Source organism: Callorhinus ursinus, unplaced genomic scaffold, assembly GCF_003265705.2.
Source record: "Callorhinus ursinus isolate GAN/ISIS: 27379988/994484 unplaced genomic scaffold, GSC_fseal_2.0 scaffold79, whole genome shotgun sequence".
NCBI lineage: Eukaryota > Metazoa > Chordata > Mammalia > Carnivora > Otariidae > Callorhinus > Callorhinus ursinus.
Genome location: NW_027397141.1, coordinates 3,914,099 through 3,930,004, shown reverse-complemented (window position 1 = coordinate 3,930,004; position 15,906 = coordinate 3,914,099). Strand labels below are relative to the sequence as shown.

Genomic DNA, 15,906 nt, shown 5'->3' with positions numbered 1-15,906 from the left:
TGGGAGTCCGGGGGTTCGTTGTGGGGGCACGCTCTGTCCTGGGCCAATCGTGGGAATCTGGGGGTCCGCTGTGGGGGTGCGCTCCGTCCTGGGCTGGCCCTGGGAGTCCGGGGGTCCGCTGTGGGGGCACGCTCTGTCCTGGGCCAATCGCGGGAATCTGGGGGTCCGCTGTGGGGGCACGCTCTGTCCTGGGCCAATCTCAGGAGTCTGGGGGTCCGCTGCGGGGGCGCGCTCCGTCCTGGGCCGGCCACGGGAGGCCGGGGGACCATGACAGGGAGGAGAGGAGAGAGCATCTCTGGGCGAGCTCTGTCCACAGCAGGTGCTCTGCTGAGACTTCCCTTCCCAATCAACCGGTCACACCGTCCCTGGAGGGGTGCGCAGGGCCTCAGAAGCCCTGAGTGGACACTGTCACCTGGGTTCTCGCCCTTCCTGATGCGGGAGAGCAGAGGGCTGAGAGATACTCGTTTCCACTGTGCACACTGCCAACCTCCAGACCAACAGAATCCACCCCATTCTCCAGAGAGGCACTGCCAAGGGGGCGGTTCCTCAAGGCACCATGGATCATCTCAATTTCCATTCCTCCAAAAATAGGCACCAGACGGTGTCCCCGTCTTGGGGCTGCTGGGAGGGAAGTGGGCCGATCCTGTAAACCCACCAAGTGCGTGGTTTCTGTGGATTTCTCACTCTCATTGCCCGACTCCGGGTCTCCCCTTCTCGCTGAAACGCGGCTTTGATCCTGGTGGGGACTCCGTCGTGGACAGGCAGGTTCCCTTTGCCATTCCTCATGAGACCTCACAATGCCATACCTCATTTGAGCTTCCAAACCCAGAACATTCTCTCTTGAGGCCCAAACACACCCATTTTCTGCTGCAGAGCCCACCATGCTGGGCCCCATGCCCTCACCGGAGTGTTCCTGTTTATGCAAATACACCGCCACAGGCAGGCCCCAGGGCCTCAGCCCCACTCCCATTTTCCCTTCCACACCGCACTGTTGTAATCAGAAGACCAGCCTCACAAACAAGCATTGATCAGAATGCAGGAAAAAACCCGTCCTCAACAGCCCAAGTCAAAAAAATAAATAAATAAAATTAAAAGTGAAATACAAGGGGTGGTGGTGCCTGGGTGGCTCAGTCAGTTAAGTGTCTGACTCTTGGTTTCAGCTCAGGTCTTGATTTCAGGGTCATGAGTTCAAGCCCCGTGTTGGGCTCCATGCTGGGTGTAGACCTACTCAAAATATACATACATACATATATATACACACATACAAAGGAATTGAACATTAACTTGTCTCCCAGGCCAGGCCAGGACCCTCTTTCTAGGAGAGGAATTTCCTGTGCTTTGGGGTTGCCAAGGGCAGATCTACTTCTTTCAATCCTCATGACGGCCCCATGAGGTAGGGACCACTATCTCTCCAGCCCAGAGTCGAGGAATGGAGGCTCAGAGAGGTTGAGTCACTTGCCCAAAGTCTCACAGCAGATGAGCACAGATGGGGTGAATCCCGTGGTCTGGCTCTGGGTGCTCTCAGTCCCCTGCAAGCTGCTTCCCAGGCCAAGTCCACCCTGTGGACTAGAGCAGCCCCCTTCCCAGCCTCCCGTCCCCAGGCAGCCTCCTACACGGGGCCAGGCAGAAGCCCTCCTCCTCAGGGTCCCTGCACCCCTCCGGGGTGTCGGGGGACGTGCTGAGGGAGAGCTGACCCCAGAAGCAGACAGGGAGGCTGCCCACATGCCAGGACCCAGGACACCCCTCCTGCATACCCATCTTGTCTGCCACCACATTGGGGACACTGACCCACAGGTGCACAGACTTAAGGAGCTGAGCCATCTTCAGGGTGTGGAGACCGTTCTAGCCTTGCACGCACCCGCACAACTGCTGTCCCCGAGCAAAGCCGCGGTCTGTGCCGCCGGCAGCCGGGGCCAGCAGCACCACCCCCACCTCATGGAGGAACGTCCGCTGTGTCCACCGGGGGAAAGGACTCCAAGGGGAGCCCTGCTTCTGGCCCCCAGCCGCGGGTCTCTGAGCTCATATGTCCAGGGGACAGGGCAGCTTATGCTTGGATCTCTAAGAAGCCGCCCCCAGGCACCCCGGTGCTGCAGGCTTGGGCTGGTGGTGCTGAAGGGAGGGGCAGTGGGAGAGACTGGCAGCCTCTGGGGCTCCTAGTATGCAGGACACACACGGCCCAGACGGCTGCCTCCCACCCCAAAACAGCTGGCTTGGAGGGGCCGCCTTGGCCACAGCCCAGCAGCTGAGTGAGGCTGATGAGCTCACTTTTGGCACAGAGCTCAAGTGAACTCTGTTTCTGGGATTCAGCCACACTGGTACCCTCTCTAATATCTGGGTGGCCTTGGTGGCCCAGGCCCACAGCCCGTCACGTGGGTGCAACCTCCCCATCCCCCAGCGGGAGCAGGGAGCAGCCCGAGAACAGTCTGGAAGCAGGGGCTGGGCGGTCCCCTGACAGTGAGGTCTGCGGTCAGCTGCACCCCGTAGTCCGGCTCCTGGCCAAGCTGCATCTCATTCTCCAGACCCGGCAGGGGAGTGGGGGACTCGCCTGTTTATGCCAGTTCATCACAGAGCCGGGGCCGGTGGAGTCGCAAACACAAACCAGGACTGTGGGGCGAGAAAGCATCGGCAGAGAGCGGCCGTGTTAGGGACAACAGAGGGACGGAGCCAGGGCACCCCTATGGGCCACAGCGTGCTGCTTCTAAAACTGCAGTGTGCACACGGGACTCCCAGGGCTGGCGAGTATGCAGACCCGGGCTCAGGACGCCTCAGTGGGGCCACCTTTTTAACGAGCTCCCAACGCCGCTGCTGCTGGTCCAGAGGCACACCTGCGTGGCCAGTCCTGCAGACGAGCCCTGAGGGCTTTCTGTGGCGCAGAGATGCCACCCCTGACCCGAGCTTCTGTCCCAGGAGAGCCCAGAGGAGGTCCGGACACAAGGGGGGGGTGCGGGGGGGCTGCTAGACCTGGGGCCTGGGCGGGGTCAGCAGGCAAAGTGAGGACAAAGGAGGGGCGGTGAGCAGCCTGAGACTCAGCTGCCCCCGGACTCACGGTGAGGTGACGTCGGGATGGAGTGGAGTGGGGGGGGCCCAAGGACACAGCAGGGAGGTGCGGGGGCAGGGCATCATGCTGGTGGGAGGGGGTAGAGGGGAGCCCTCAGGTGGGTGGTGGCAGGGGTGCACACTGGGGACGTCTGGAGGAGAAGCCCTTAGGAAGAAGTCTCAGGGTACCAGGAGGGTACTGCCTCTCCAGGTCCGAGATAGCTGGCGGGGCACAGCTTCCGGGAGCAGCAGGGGGGACGGGCGGGGTCCCCATCAGTGCCCCTCCTGCCCCGTGCCAGTCCCCTTCCTCTGGGTGGCTTCCACAGGGCAGCAGGGTTCTCGGGAGACAACTCGGGGGGCAGCTTCCCATGCATGGTTTGGGGCATGTGGGGTGCCCACCACAGACACCCACAAAAGTCCATCACCAGGATTAAGAATGTGTTCTGACCAATGGTGCCCTCCTGTGGCCGGAAGTGAGTGCTGCCTGCGACCCAGGCGGGCCCAGGGTGCCCCACCAGCAACATGGGGACAGGCCAGCTTCACAGGCTGCGCTAGTGGGCAAGTCCAGGAGCCGCTCTCCTCTCCCCACTCTCTCCTCCCTGGGCACGGCCACGGGGTCCCAGCTGCCCTCCGGGACGGGGTGTTTGGGAATCTTCCCTGCCCAGCTGTCTGAGGGGTCAGATCCGGTTTCTAAAAGCCTGGATGATGGGGCTGGTCCTAAGAAAGTCCTGCTTCACAGCAAATCCGTCCATGCCAGAACGTCTGTTTCCCTGTGCGCTCAGGACAGAGTTCCAAGCACTGGAGGGAGTGGAGCCTGAAAATGTCCCCAGGATTCATGGGAGGCTGTGGGCTGCACCTGCTTCCCCACTGGGTACTCTGCATGCTTCCTGAGCCCTGGCCCCACTGGGAGAGCCCTCACAGCTGCCCCAGCCGGAGTGCCGTCCGAGGGTGCTTGACCCAGCTGTTTGATGTTAGAGGATATGGAGGGGGCAGTGGGCTTGGTCCACACCGCCTCCTTCCCTGGGTGGACAAGAGTGTTCTCGGGAAAACAGACGGTACTAAGCCGATGGTAACGGACAAACCACGGGCTCATTTTTCAGCCTTTCTTTTAAATTGGGATCCGTGACCCCACTGCTTGGAAGGACTGAGAGAGGATCACATGATCCTCTCACTGGGCAGACCCAGAGGAGGGCCTTGCCGGGGCTCCGTAGCTGGCCTGGGGTACACCAGGAAGGACCCCTGTGGCCCCAAGCTGCCTCTGTCCTTGTGTGCGTGAGGGAAAGTGTTTGGTCACATGTCGTCTCTGGTGGCCGCTACGGGCCCTTGGCTGCCCAGCCTCCTGGAACCTGTGCTCTGAGAGCCTTATCCACTGACGCTGACCAACCACACCCCCCACACGGGTGGCTCCTGCCGGTCTCGTGCCTTGCCTGACCCCCAACCCGCTCTCAGCACATGGTACGAACAGGGCTCGGTGACAGCGTCAGCCCCCCGCGAGCCCAGCCACAGGGGCCTTGGGTTCACCTCTGCCCAGCACTGAAATCAGGGGCCACCGCTCCCCTTACCACATTCTTCCAGCCCACTGAGGGCAGCGCCCCTGTGCTCCTGAGCCCAGTGCCAAAGACCCAGGTCTGCTGACCTGCACCAGTCCCCCGCCTGCCAGGCGTCTTTCCCCCAGTCCCACGTCTGCACTCACGCACCATCCATCGCCCTTCGCCAGCCCCACCGGCTTGCAACTTTCTTTCCACCAGCAGCAAAACTGTCTCCTTAATTGTGGCTACAAATCCCTTTCAAGAAGTTAAACTTTGTTACCATTGCCTCCAAAAGATTGAATATGCAGATGGACACAGGTGTCTATAAAGACAGCACTCTGACCCACGACCTGCAGCAAACAGCCCAGAAAACGAGCCCACTGTGTCAGCCACAGACCAGACAGCCGGGCTGCCGTTGAGAAGTCCCCCCTGTAGGAAGGTGATTCCAGCAGCAAAACTGGAAACCAGACACCCCCGGCCCCCCGGGGCCACCTGCCCCTGATGTTCTGAGTCCTGGGACCAACCAGAGAAAGCCCAGGGTGCTTCCCTGACCCATCCCGCGGGACCTGCTTCTGGTTAGCTGCCCGGTGTCCCGGCCGGCGCCCACGTCACCCCCTGAGCCGTCTCCGGCCGGTGCCCACGTCAGCCGCCCCCCACCAGCCGTGCCTGTGCCACCCTGAGGTCTCCCCGCCCACCTGCCCGGGTCTCTGCCACACGCACGTGACCGTGGCCTGGCCGACGGCCTGCTGCAGGGAGCTCTGAGTCCACAGCCCCTGCTGTTCTCACCTGGTGGACTTCGCGTGTCTCCACCCCTCTAACGCAGAAGAATAGATGCACCTGCATCAATCAATGCCTCCAGCAGGGGACTGTGTTCATCTGGGCCCCAGGGTCAGGGTGCCCACGGGTGAGCACTGGGGCACTCAGCTTCCTGTGCCTGGTGAAGCCGTGGTCTCCCCACCTTGGAGCGGAGGGCTCCCGAGGCCCCAGAGTGTCATCCCAGCCCTGCACCCTCGAGTCTGCTGGGGGTGCATCAGCTGCTCCCCGGGGCAGGACCCCAGGCCTCAGGGTGGATGCGGTCTGAGGGTCCCCCACTGCTAAGTCAGGTCCGTATCTCTGAGCGATGTTTTCTGGAATGCAAACACCTACAGGTCACAGCAAGCCGGGAGGCCTCACAGTCTGAGTGCATGGAAAGAGAAGGTGAAGAGTTTAAGGAGAGACGGCAGCCAGGTGGGGCGTTTCTGAGCACCCACAGCTCCTGCTTGGCCCGGGGCTCACGGCTACACTGGACGCCTCCCCAGCGTCAGGGCTGCGGTGACCGTGAGCATGTCGGAGCCACCCCCAGGAGGCCGGCTCAGCCTGGCGCCAGCGCGGCAGGAGACAAGGCCAGGGGCGGGGGGCAGGCCCCTGGCAGGAGGCAGGGTCACAGGCTGGTACGTGTCCCAGACCGTCCCTGGCTGGGGGCAGGACAGCTGTCAGGGGCAGCATGGCTCTCCGTGGCAGGGCCCTGGGTCCCTGAGGGCTGGGCCAGCCCAGGCAGGTGTCTGGGACTGGGCGGAGCGGCGGAGGCCAGGCCTCGGGTAGGAGCCGCCCCTCCCAGGCCCCATGGGACCGAGGCAAGGCCTCCCTCCCTCCCTCTCTCTCTCTCTCTCTCTCCCCCCCCCCACGGTCAGACACTGGTCCACGGACATTAGCAGATGTCGAAGAGACCTTGTCTTCCTCTGTAAGCAAATGTCGTGGGCGCCTTCTCTGCCCGTGTGACTCACGGGCCCAGGTCTGAACACCGAGCACACGAACGGTCCCCTGAGCTGTCCATCATGAACTTCCGGGCTGTTTCTTCTCTCTTCTTAGGATTCAGAAACTTGCCCTGTTAGGATACCGTTTCTGTGCCTTGTTTATCTAACACCTGTCAGTGTTTCATCCCAGTGAAAACAGCAAAAAAACTCCAAGCGCCTTTTAAAAACTCTCCAGCACGCAGTAACCCTTCTGTTCTGAGTCACACGGGATTCCGTCAGGGCTGCCGAGGCTCAGGTGCTCACGGCGTCAGCCGCAGGTGTGCGGGCGCTGGTCACGAAGCACTGACATCACTTCGCCTTCACAGCCAAAGGATGGCCCGTTAAAAAAACTCCACAGAATTTCTCTGAAGACCCTGAAATCTTTTTTTTTAAAGATTTTATTTATTTATTTGACAGGGAGAGACACAGCGAGAGAGGGAACACAAGCAGGGGGAGTGGGAGAGGGAGAAGCAGGCTCCCCACTGAGCAGGGAGCCCGATGCGGGGCTCGATCCCAGGACCCTGGGGTCATGACCTGAGCCGAAGGCAGACGCTTAACGACTGAGCCACCCAGGTGCCCGAAACCTTGCTTTTTTATGTTCTTTATATTCTACCTCCCCGCTCCATGTCAATTAGTATTTTTTTTTTTTTTTACAAAAATGAACACAGAAAACCCAAACTACGATATCCAGGTGAATCACCCTGAATGTACCTGGAATTTAACTCGTGACGTGGGGAGGGAGCAGAATGTGCACAGATTGCCAGAAGCTCAGCCGTCCTGGTTACGTGACCTGCACAGCAGCGAGGAAGCTGAGCATCTTATCTATTTTCAAAGGCCAATTTCTAACCCAGCTCGGAAACACGGCTTCCTCCGCCAACCGAAGCACGGCTCGGCAGTGCGGTCCGTCCATGCGGGGGCGCGAGTCACAGGCGGAGCTGGTGGACAAGCCACAGAAGGACACACACCGGAGGATCCTGCTTCCGTGAGGCTCCTGGAGCGTCAGATTCACGGTGTTGGGAACGGGACGGTATCACTTCAGGGAAAGAGAAGGTTCTGGAGACGTGTTGCACAACAATGGGAACATACTTGGTACTACTGACCTGTGCACTTAGAGATGGTTATGATGGTAAGTTGTATGTTATGAATATCTTACCATCGTTTTTTTAAATGCTGTCAAAAAAAATCCTAAGAACCACATAAATCCCTTAAATACATTTAAAAAAGGGGAGGTGCATACTATCAGCCAGGTCTTTGCAATCATGGAGTGACCTGCTCCCCAGGGCCATATAGGCACCACCCTGGGAAGTCAGGCCCATGCAGAGAACCTTCTGGAATCTCATTACCGGCCTCAGGCTCATGCTGCAGGTCTGGATCGCAGTGGTCCAGGACCTGGCCCCTCTTCCGTCTGATGCTGCTTGCAGCCCGGACCTTAGCTGGTTCCTGCCTCCGTGTCTGCCTCAGATGTCTCCTCTCCACCTGCGGCTGAAGCCCGGGCATCACGTGTCCCCTGTGCCACCTCCAGCCCCGCGGGACAGACGTGCTGCGGGATGACAGCGGCAAAGGAAAGGCTTCCCGACCCGCAGCCCGTACCTCAGTGTGGCTCCCTCACAGCAGAATGTCCTTATTTCCAAGTGGGGCAAGAGCTGTGGTCTCTGCTCTTGAGCAGGCAGTCAGGGTACTAATCTCTTGCCCTTTTCTTCATAAATCAGGGCACGGCCGCTGGCGACCTGATGCCCCCCCCATCGTGGACGGAGCTGTCCACGTCTGAGCTGCCCAGCATGGCCACTCGAGAACGGAAACACGGGGAGCATGACTGACTCCTGAATTTCCCCATTCAGTTAGTTTTCAATTTTTAAGTTAAATGGCCACACATGGCTAGCGGCTATCACACCGGATGACGGTGACCGAGAAGGGTCGTGGCAACACAGGAAGAGAGGACTGCAGGTGACGGGCAGCCTCTGGCCCCGGCCAGGAGCTCACAGCCAGGAGGACAGAGAGACAGGGCCCGCGAGGGGGAGGCCAGCTCATGGGCAGTGGCCACTGACCTCCCAGAGCTTCAGACCATGTGGGACGACGGGCTGAGCACAGTCGTGGACAGCAAAAGCGTTTTACTTGCCAGTCACAGGGCTGGGGGGGGAAGGACCTTCTGACACAGTGTCTGAGAGGTGTGACACATGGGTCACCCTCAAGGCATTCCATCTCAGAACCCCAAAACCAGCTACACCGGGGACAAGGCTCTTCGTTCCTGAGGAATCTGAAGGGAGCTGGGAACACAGGTGAAGTTGAGATGGGCTGGACAGGTTTGATGTGATGAGCTGTTAACAGCACAGGCTCCCAGGGGCTGCCGGGAAGGGTCCCCGACGTGACTCGCTCTGGATAGGAGCCTGGCGCACCTGTGCCTCCCAGCTTGGGAGAAGCACATGCACCTGGATGAAACAAGGTTTCGACAGCACCCAAACTCTTAACTACGTGGGGGAAGGAGCAGTCAGTGGGAGCTTTCACTTCTCACGTGCACAGTGTGAATTATTTAGTACATACTTACACGTGCATTTTCTGTCTTTACATTCAGATGTCATAGCAGATTCAATTGGAAATCACATTGGCAGCAAGAAGTAAGGTGCTTCCAAAGGCACCCGCTTCTCCCTTCATTACAGTCCATGCACACTCCATGTGTGCACGCATGTCTGTGTACTTGCACGTTTGTGCACACACGTGTGTGGGGCTCTATGTGCCCATCATGGAGGCCAGCTGAGGGACCGGATCTCTATCTCCCTAGCAGCTAGGTGATTTGAACCAGGTTCAAGGAAAGTCAACCTCGTTATCAGCTTCAGTTAACTCCAGAAGCTCCTGAATTATGATTTAATTGTGCTGAGGAAAGACGATGGAGGAAGGTTATCTTCCAAACCCTGGAGGGGAGGGGTGCATGCAGCCTCCATGGCCCAGCACGGGGGGCTCCTGCAGGGTTCCTGTGTGGAGCTGCAAGTCCAGGGCTGCTAAACTGCTTTTTCAAAGAAAAGTCGGAAATTTATCTCAATGTTGGCAACTCTATGCACGTGTGGCTCTGAACAACTATGCACGTGTGTGCGTGTGCATGTGTGAATGTGCATATGCACATGCCTGTGTGAAGTAGCCTCCCACGACCCCATTTGTGGGGATGGACGGGATCACACTGAGTTTGGAAACCACTCCTGTCACAGTGTGGATGGAGCAAGACCAGCTCCACCATCAGGTGAGAGGAAAGAAGGAGATGGACTGGGGGCATGCTTGGGGGGAGGGGGGTGAACTGCAGGAGGGGGAGGGGGTCCAGGGTGTGGAACCGCAGGAGGGGGAGGGGGTCGAGGGGATGGGATGGCGGGGGGGGGGGGGCTGTGGGCCGGTGGGGCGGGGGGGGAGGGGGTCCATGTTCTGGAATGCAGGAGGGGGAGGGGGTCCAGGGTGTGGAATGCGGGAGGGGAAGGGGGTCCAGGTTTAGAACCACAGGAGTGGAGGGGCCAAGGGGTTCAGGGACTGGAGCCTGGGGTATCTGTGCCGCTGGACGGGCTCTGTAATCCCTGTCCCAGTTTGCTTAGTAATGGACTCAGAGACAGCGCACAAAGAACAGGATTAGATGTAAGAGAAATCAGATTGTTGCCACTTTTCTTTGTTTTTATGGAGTAATTTCCATCAGCATAAGTATGTCATGAGTTCTCTCATCTTAAAAGAGAACCTGGTCCTCATCCGTCTCTCCAGCTGCCTGGTCCGTTTCTTTGCTCCCCTAGTCTCCGAGTCTGCTCCACCAGTTTTTGTTAATTTTACTCCAGTCAACATTTCGCCCCCAACCCTCCACCAAGACTGTTCTTGCCAGGGCCCCAGCTGTCTGTTGTCCTGAGACTCGCGCTGAGTTCCTGGCTTTCATGCTATCTCCCCGCGAGCCGACCATATGTGCAGGGCTGCAGCAGGGACACCTGGGAGGGAGGGGACCCTAAGCAGCCACAGGCCCCACGCGGGTGGTCACCCCAGCCGGGACACCTGGGGTCTCCCCCCCTTGCCCCCACCCCACCCCTGGGGGCCTCACCCCCCAAATGCCCATGACTCCCAAACCTACAGGTTGCTGGGACCGAGCTCCGATCCCTGGCTCACATGTGGCCCTGGCCTCTCCCCTGCTCCTTCCCTTCTCGGGTGACCGCTCCCCACAAACCCTGGGGCCATCTGCACTGCTGCCTCCTAGTGGGGACACCATGCCCTGCCCGGAGACTGCAGCCCCTCCCACAACGCAACTTTGCCCCATTTCACTGGGCAAAGGGGGGGCCCTGAAGGCCGCGGCCGGGGTACCCGCCACTCCCCCCATGACCGGGCCCCTCACCTCCCTTCTCTCTCGTTATTCCCTTTCCAAACTCCACACCCCTGTGCATAACCTACTTCATTTCCTGAGAACGTAAGTAGCAGGACTTTATTTTGTTCACTGTTGGGTCCAAGTGTGTCCAGAACCTGGACATTTCTCGCGGACAGTGACGGGGTGACCGGCCCAGGGTGCCTGTCTCTGACTTCCTCTCCGCTGTGCGCAGGTCAGAGATGGCACCCTGGGCAAGGCCGGGCGACGGTGCTGAGTGAGCCGCACGAGGAACGGCCAGCGTCCTAGGGATCTGGATGGCGAGACCCGGCCCTCAGGCCAGGCGAGAGCTCCCAGGGTCGCCGGCTGAGCGGCCACCACACTGCTGGACACCGGCTGACTGCTGCCCGCCCAATCCCAGCACTGTCCCACGTTCCCTTGACTGAGGTTTTCGGAAGACCCCTGAGGCGCTTCCCACGTACGTGCGGGGGATGCACGCAGTCAAAGCCCGCCATGGTGCGATGCCGGGTTTCAACCATAACTACCAGTCAGCGCCGGGGCTGACCTCGGGCCATTTGCATTAACGATGAGGACGACTGACGCAGCACACGGTACATTATTTTCAAAGATGAAACTGAAGCTGGGTTTAAAAACTGTGACTTATTGTGAAGCAGCCGGTGTGCGAGTTCTGCCATGGGAAAGCCCACGCCAGGCAGGCTGTTGTGCTACCCTTCCACCGGGAGGCCGCGCCGGCCCGGCAGCCCCAGCCTGCCCAGTGAGGGGCTCTGGCCTGCCTTCTGGAAGGGGCCCCGCCCATCTCCTGACCCCGGGGGTCAGGACGGAGATCTGCGCAAGGGAGGCGGTGCGGGCCCCCCGGGCCCCCCGGGAGAGCCGAGCCATGACCCCCCTTGTGTGCCACGTTCTCCCCTGGCACCGGGCTGGGCACGGCTCCAGCCCCGCGATTTTGGTGAGCGTCCGTGGTGCGGGAATGCAGCGGCCCCATGCAGGGAGACCGCCCGTTCCTTTACTTTATAGCTCCACAGGAACAGTTCCCTCTTTCGGAGCTGCCGGCCTCAACGGCAGTGCTCACGGTCAGGACTGACAGCCCGTCGAGGAGGTGGCGGCGGGAGCTCAGGGCGAGGCCGCGGGTGCCGCCTCATGCTTGCTCGGCCATGCCGCCTGCCCACGGCCACACACCCAGCACCCAGTTCCTCTTCTTCTGTGGGCCCCTCGTGCCCTTGGGGGCCCACAGCTGCCTTCTCAGATCATGGACACGTGGGGTTAGGCGGGCCCAGATCTGGCTCTCCGGCACTCGCGCCTGCGCCCTCCTCCGGCAAGAAGGGAGACGTGAGTAAACCACAGCTGACCAGCCGCTGCACACCCTTGTCTCCGGAAATGGAGCCCAGGGCTCCAGGCCTCAGATACGCAAAGCGGCCTCTCAGCCAGCACCGCGGAGCGACAGACCCAACCGCACTTCCTTCCCTCTGCCTGCGCGTGAGCCACGCACGTGCGCCCGGAGACCAGGGTCCCACACAGCACTCGTTCTGCTGGGGACAGAAGAGAAGCTGGAAGTTTGCTGTCCCAAACAAGGGGGAGCACGGGGGGCCTCCGAGTCAGGCAGCTGGCCCTGTGATTGACTTCGTTCCTCCACACAGGCAGTCTATGAGTCCGCACACATTTACCACGTGCCTGAGACCTAGGGCAGACGTGGACCAAAACCTCGCAGTCAGCACGACCATTTCACAAAAGATCCGGGAAGCCTGGCGGGTGAGGGGCCCTGAGGGTGGAGCGTCTGCTTCTTTCTCTAGGCGGGTGTGATGGAGGGCCTCCCTGAGGAGGTGGCCTGAAGCATGCAAAGGAGCCATCTGAAGTGGTCCACCGAGGGGCAGCAAGCACAAAGGCCCTGAGGCCAGAAGATCTGCTGACTAGTGAGGGGGGGGACCCCCGGGCAAGGAGACGTACAAGCCTGGAAGGCCCGAGAGTGTGTTGGGGGTCCCGCGGCCCCCTCCCAGCATCGTGCCTGCTGTGGCCTGGAGCAAGGACTCACCTTCGACATCAGACCGGGGTCACTGGCTGTTGACATTTCCAGATATAACATGATTCTTTGCCTTTTAAAACATCTAGGGGTGCCCGGAAACACAGGGCCCCGTGACCCCCAGCTCTGCACCGAGCCAGCTCTGCAGCCAGGCCGCCTTGGCCCGCTCCGGCCACCATCTCCCGGACTCAGGACGGCCCCCACCCAGAAGACCAGGGACTGCACGGGCGTCCACGGTCAGCAGCCCACCCCAGCCGTCCTCGTTTTCTCTCCAAATCCCTTGAACTTGTCCTTCCCTAAAACCACTGCGAGTTCAGTCATTTCACACTCAAGGGGCTGCCCTGTCCCTCGTGCCTGCCGCGCTGCACATGGGGGGCCGGAGTTACCGTCCTGGGCTCCCCCATGTCTTCGAATCCCGGCGTCCCTTCCCCAAGGACCCTCCCCAGTGCCTCTCCAGGGGGAGCCCGCGTCTTCCAGCCACCTCACAGCCGTGAGCTTGCACTCCTGCCCGGTTGCCTCGGGGGCTGAGAAGGCCTGAGACCGCCATCCTGTCTCTGATCCCGGGGCCCCGACAATGAACGGAGATGCTCTGAGGTATCACAGCCCCACCAGGAAGCCCCTCAAGGGCACACGGCCGGCCCAGGGGCCCTAAGGAAGCTGCCGGGTTCCCAGGCCACCCGCCCAGAGCCCGGTGCTCGGAAAGAAAGGACGGCAGACCCCGTGTGACCCAGGCCGTGGCCCCACCTTTCTCCTGCCAGGAGACTACTCGGCACCCACGTCCCTGAGGAGGGCTCCCCCCCACCAGGTCGCTAGAAGAATCTAGGACTCCCCAGCACTGATCGGTGATGGGCTGTCCCTGGTCGGCAGTTTTCATACGACAGGAACCAGCCGATCGAATTTGCTCTTTGGGTCTGTTTTCTAGATTAGACTAATTCACGAAGCTTAATTTACAGAAATTCAGAAACCTGTCCTTACGGATGCTGAGGAATGAGGGTGGCGTCTCTGGGGACCCGGGGGACTGAGCTCCTATGCTGCAGCTGACCTCCTCCTTGCCCCGATGTCACCGGAGCAACGAGGTCACCCGCAAGGCTCAATGGCCATGGTGGTCGCTCATCAGGGTGTGAGGTCCACATCCTCACCACTTCTCCTGGTGGAGTGGGCACCCCAGGTGGTGTGGCGTCAGCCCCAGTGCAGCTGGGGAGCTACGGAAGAAGTTTCCCTGCTTCTGGAAGAGGGGCTCTCGCTCTGCTCATAATAAAACAGAACCACAGCTGGGGGAGTCGCCTCTGGGGTCAGTTCTACCCCCGTGAGGGTGTGAGGGGGACGACGGGTCAGGCCAAGCCCCAGAGGGTCTCAGCCACTCTGCGCCGTGGCCTCCTTCCCGTGGCACAAAAGCCCCTGCCACTCACGGTGGCCCAGTCTGTCTAACGGATCGAGGGAGGGTCCCAGGCTCCATCGGACCCCAGGCGCTGGGGCTGGAGCTGACACTTCCCAAGGGCAGGGGCAGGACGCGGGCTCTGGACCCCGCTGGCTCTGCGGGGCCATGAGCCCCTCAGCACCACCTTCTTCTCTGACATTCCGGGGCTCAGCGACACGTACCTGGGGATGCTGGTGAGGTAGGTCATGACATTCTGGAACTCCTTGTCGGGGACGTCGCCGAAGGCCGGGTAGTCCGGGAAGGTGATGACGGGGCTGCCGTCCTGCCCGCGCCCGCCTGGGGAGAGAGTGAGGCAGCGCTTAGCGCGGGTGCCTTCCCCAAGCACCAGCGTCTGCTTAGGATTGATGGCGTTTTGTCAAGGCTGTGCTTGCTTATTAGGAGAGACGTGTGTGCTTTCCAAGGAAGCCCTTGGTGTGAACAAGAGTGACACGCATTCCAACAACCCCCCATTATTCTGCCGCCACGGGGCAGCCGCCAGAATTCGCGGCCCGTTTCCTCCGGAATGGTCCCTGTGCCTCTTTCCACACGACTGAGCTGCTGCTTGTCCTGCTTTGCTCGTTAACGCCGAGAAGTATGGCTCTCTGCGCCGGGAGCTCCTTTAAACCCCTCACAGAGCCCAGCCTCCTTCCCTATAGCCGACCTCCTAGCTTCAGACAGTTGGGATCTGAAGGGGGCCATCCCTTTGGCAGCATGAGGGGGGAGGGCGCCAGGCGGGCGGGAGGACCTGAGAGGCTTTGCTGGTCGGGTATGTGGCTCGGGACCTGGGAAGAGGTGCTTGGAGAGGAGGCTGAGTTTGGTCTGGGGCTTACGTGGTCTGAACTGTCCCGCAAACAATCCGGGGGGAGGGGCTGAGAGCACACGCAGAAGTTGCTGGGGCCCAGGCCCCGGGTCGGCCTGCTCGCCGCTGCCGGGGTGGCTGGAGACAAGCCCCCCTGAGGGATGGGCCCATCTCTGCTGCCCCGGCCCCCTGGCCTGGCCTGTTTGATCCAGCCTAAGTCATGAGGTGTAGCTCTCCGGGCTGGGCCGCAAGACACGCAGCGTCTGGAACGCAGGTCCACCCTCCCTGCTCTGAGCTCCCTCCTGGGGAGGGTGCCCACACTGCCAGGGAGGGAGCGGCCGGCGTCACGCAGGGGCTAGGCCACGCCTCATGTGTGAGAGAGGCCCCCTGACGTTCCAGCCGGCCAGCGCCACCGGGGAGAGAGGACCACGTGGCCGGCCCTTGCAGAATTCCCGCCCAGGGAATTAACAACAAACCAGTAAAAGGGCTTGTTTCGAGCCAAGTTTTGGAGCAGGCTGGGCAGCGAGCATGGGCTCCCCACATCCTGGATCTCACTGAAGCACACACAGGCAGCCCCCCGCCACGGCTCGGGCCACTGGGCACCTCCTGGCATTTCTCAGGCGTGTCCTGCGTTATCCTGCCAAATTACAATGACGTCCAAAAACAGCAGGTGTGATGGCCGTTGATGGAATGATACTGAAAACCTGACTGTGTCCGGGAGACCCAGGGAGGGGGGCAGATCCTCCTGACGAGTGCAAGGCACACCGCACAGGCGCTGGTGGGGAGGGGTCGGGCGCACCCCGAGCCACGCCGACATTCACCATGGAAGGTGCTGGGTGCGGCATGACATGGGACGGGCCCCCATCAGTGTCACTCAGTCAGATCCCCGGACTCACACTCCTTCGTGTGGGAGGAGCCCGCGCCCCGTGAGGCCCAGCCCGCTAGGTCAGGCCCACGGGGATGATCTCACAGCTCCCGAGGGGGTCCTTCGTCACGTCTGCACAGTCCC

General features: G+C 60.8%; 1 protein-coding gene across 17 annotated transcripts in view; it reads right to left on the bottom strand.

Annotated features, from left to right (window-relative positions):
* The window catches only part of MCF2L (MCF.2 cell line derived transforming sequence like), a 133,601-nt gene that overhangs the window by 33,635 nt on the left and 84,060 nt on the right, over positions 1–15,906 (bottom strand). For all 17 annotated transcript variants that reach the window (XM_073887462.1, XM_073887458.1, XM_073887460.1 and 14 more), the window contains one exon: positions 14,281–14,395. In XM_073887462.1, coding sequence (XP_073743563.1) covers positions 14,281–14,395 — 115 coding nt within the window. The remainder of the gene's footprint in view (positions 1–14,280; positions 14,396–15,906) is intronic.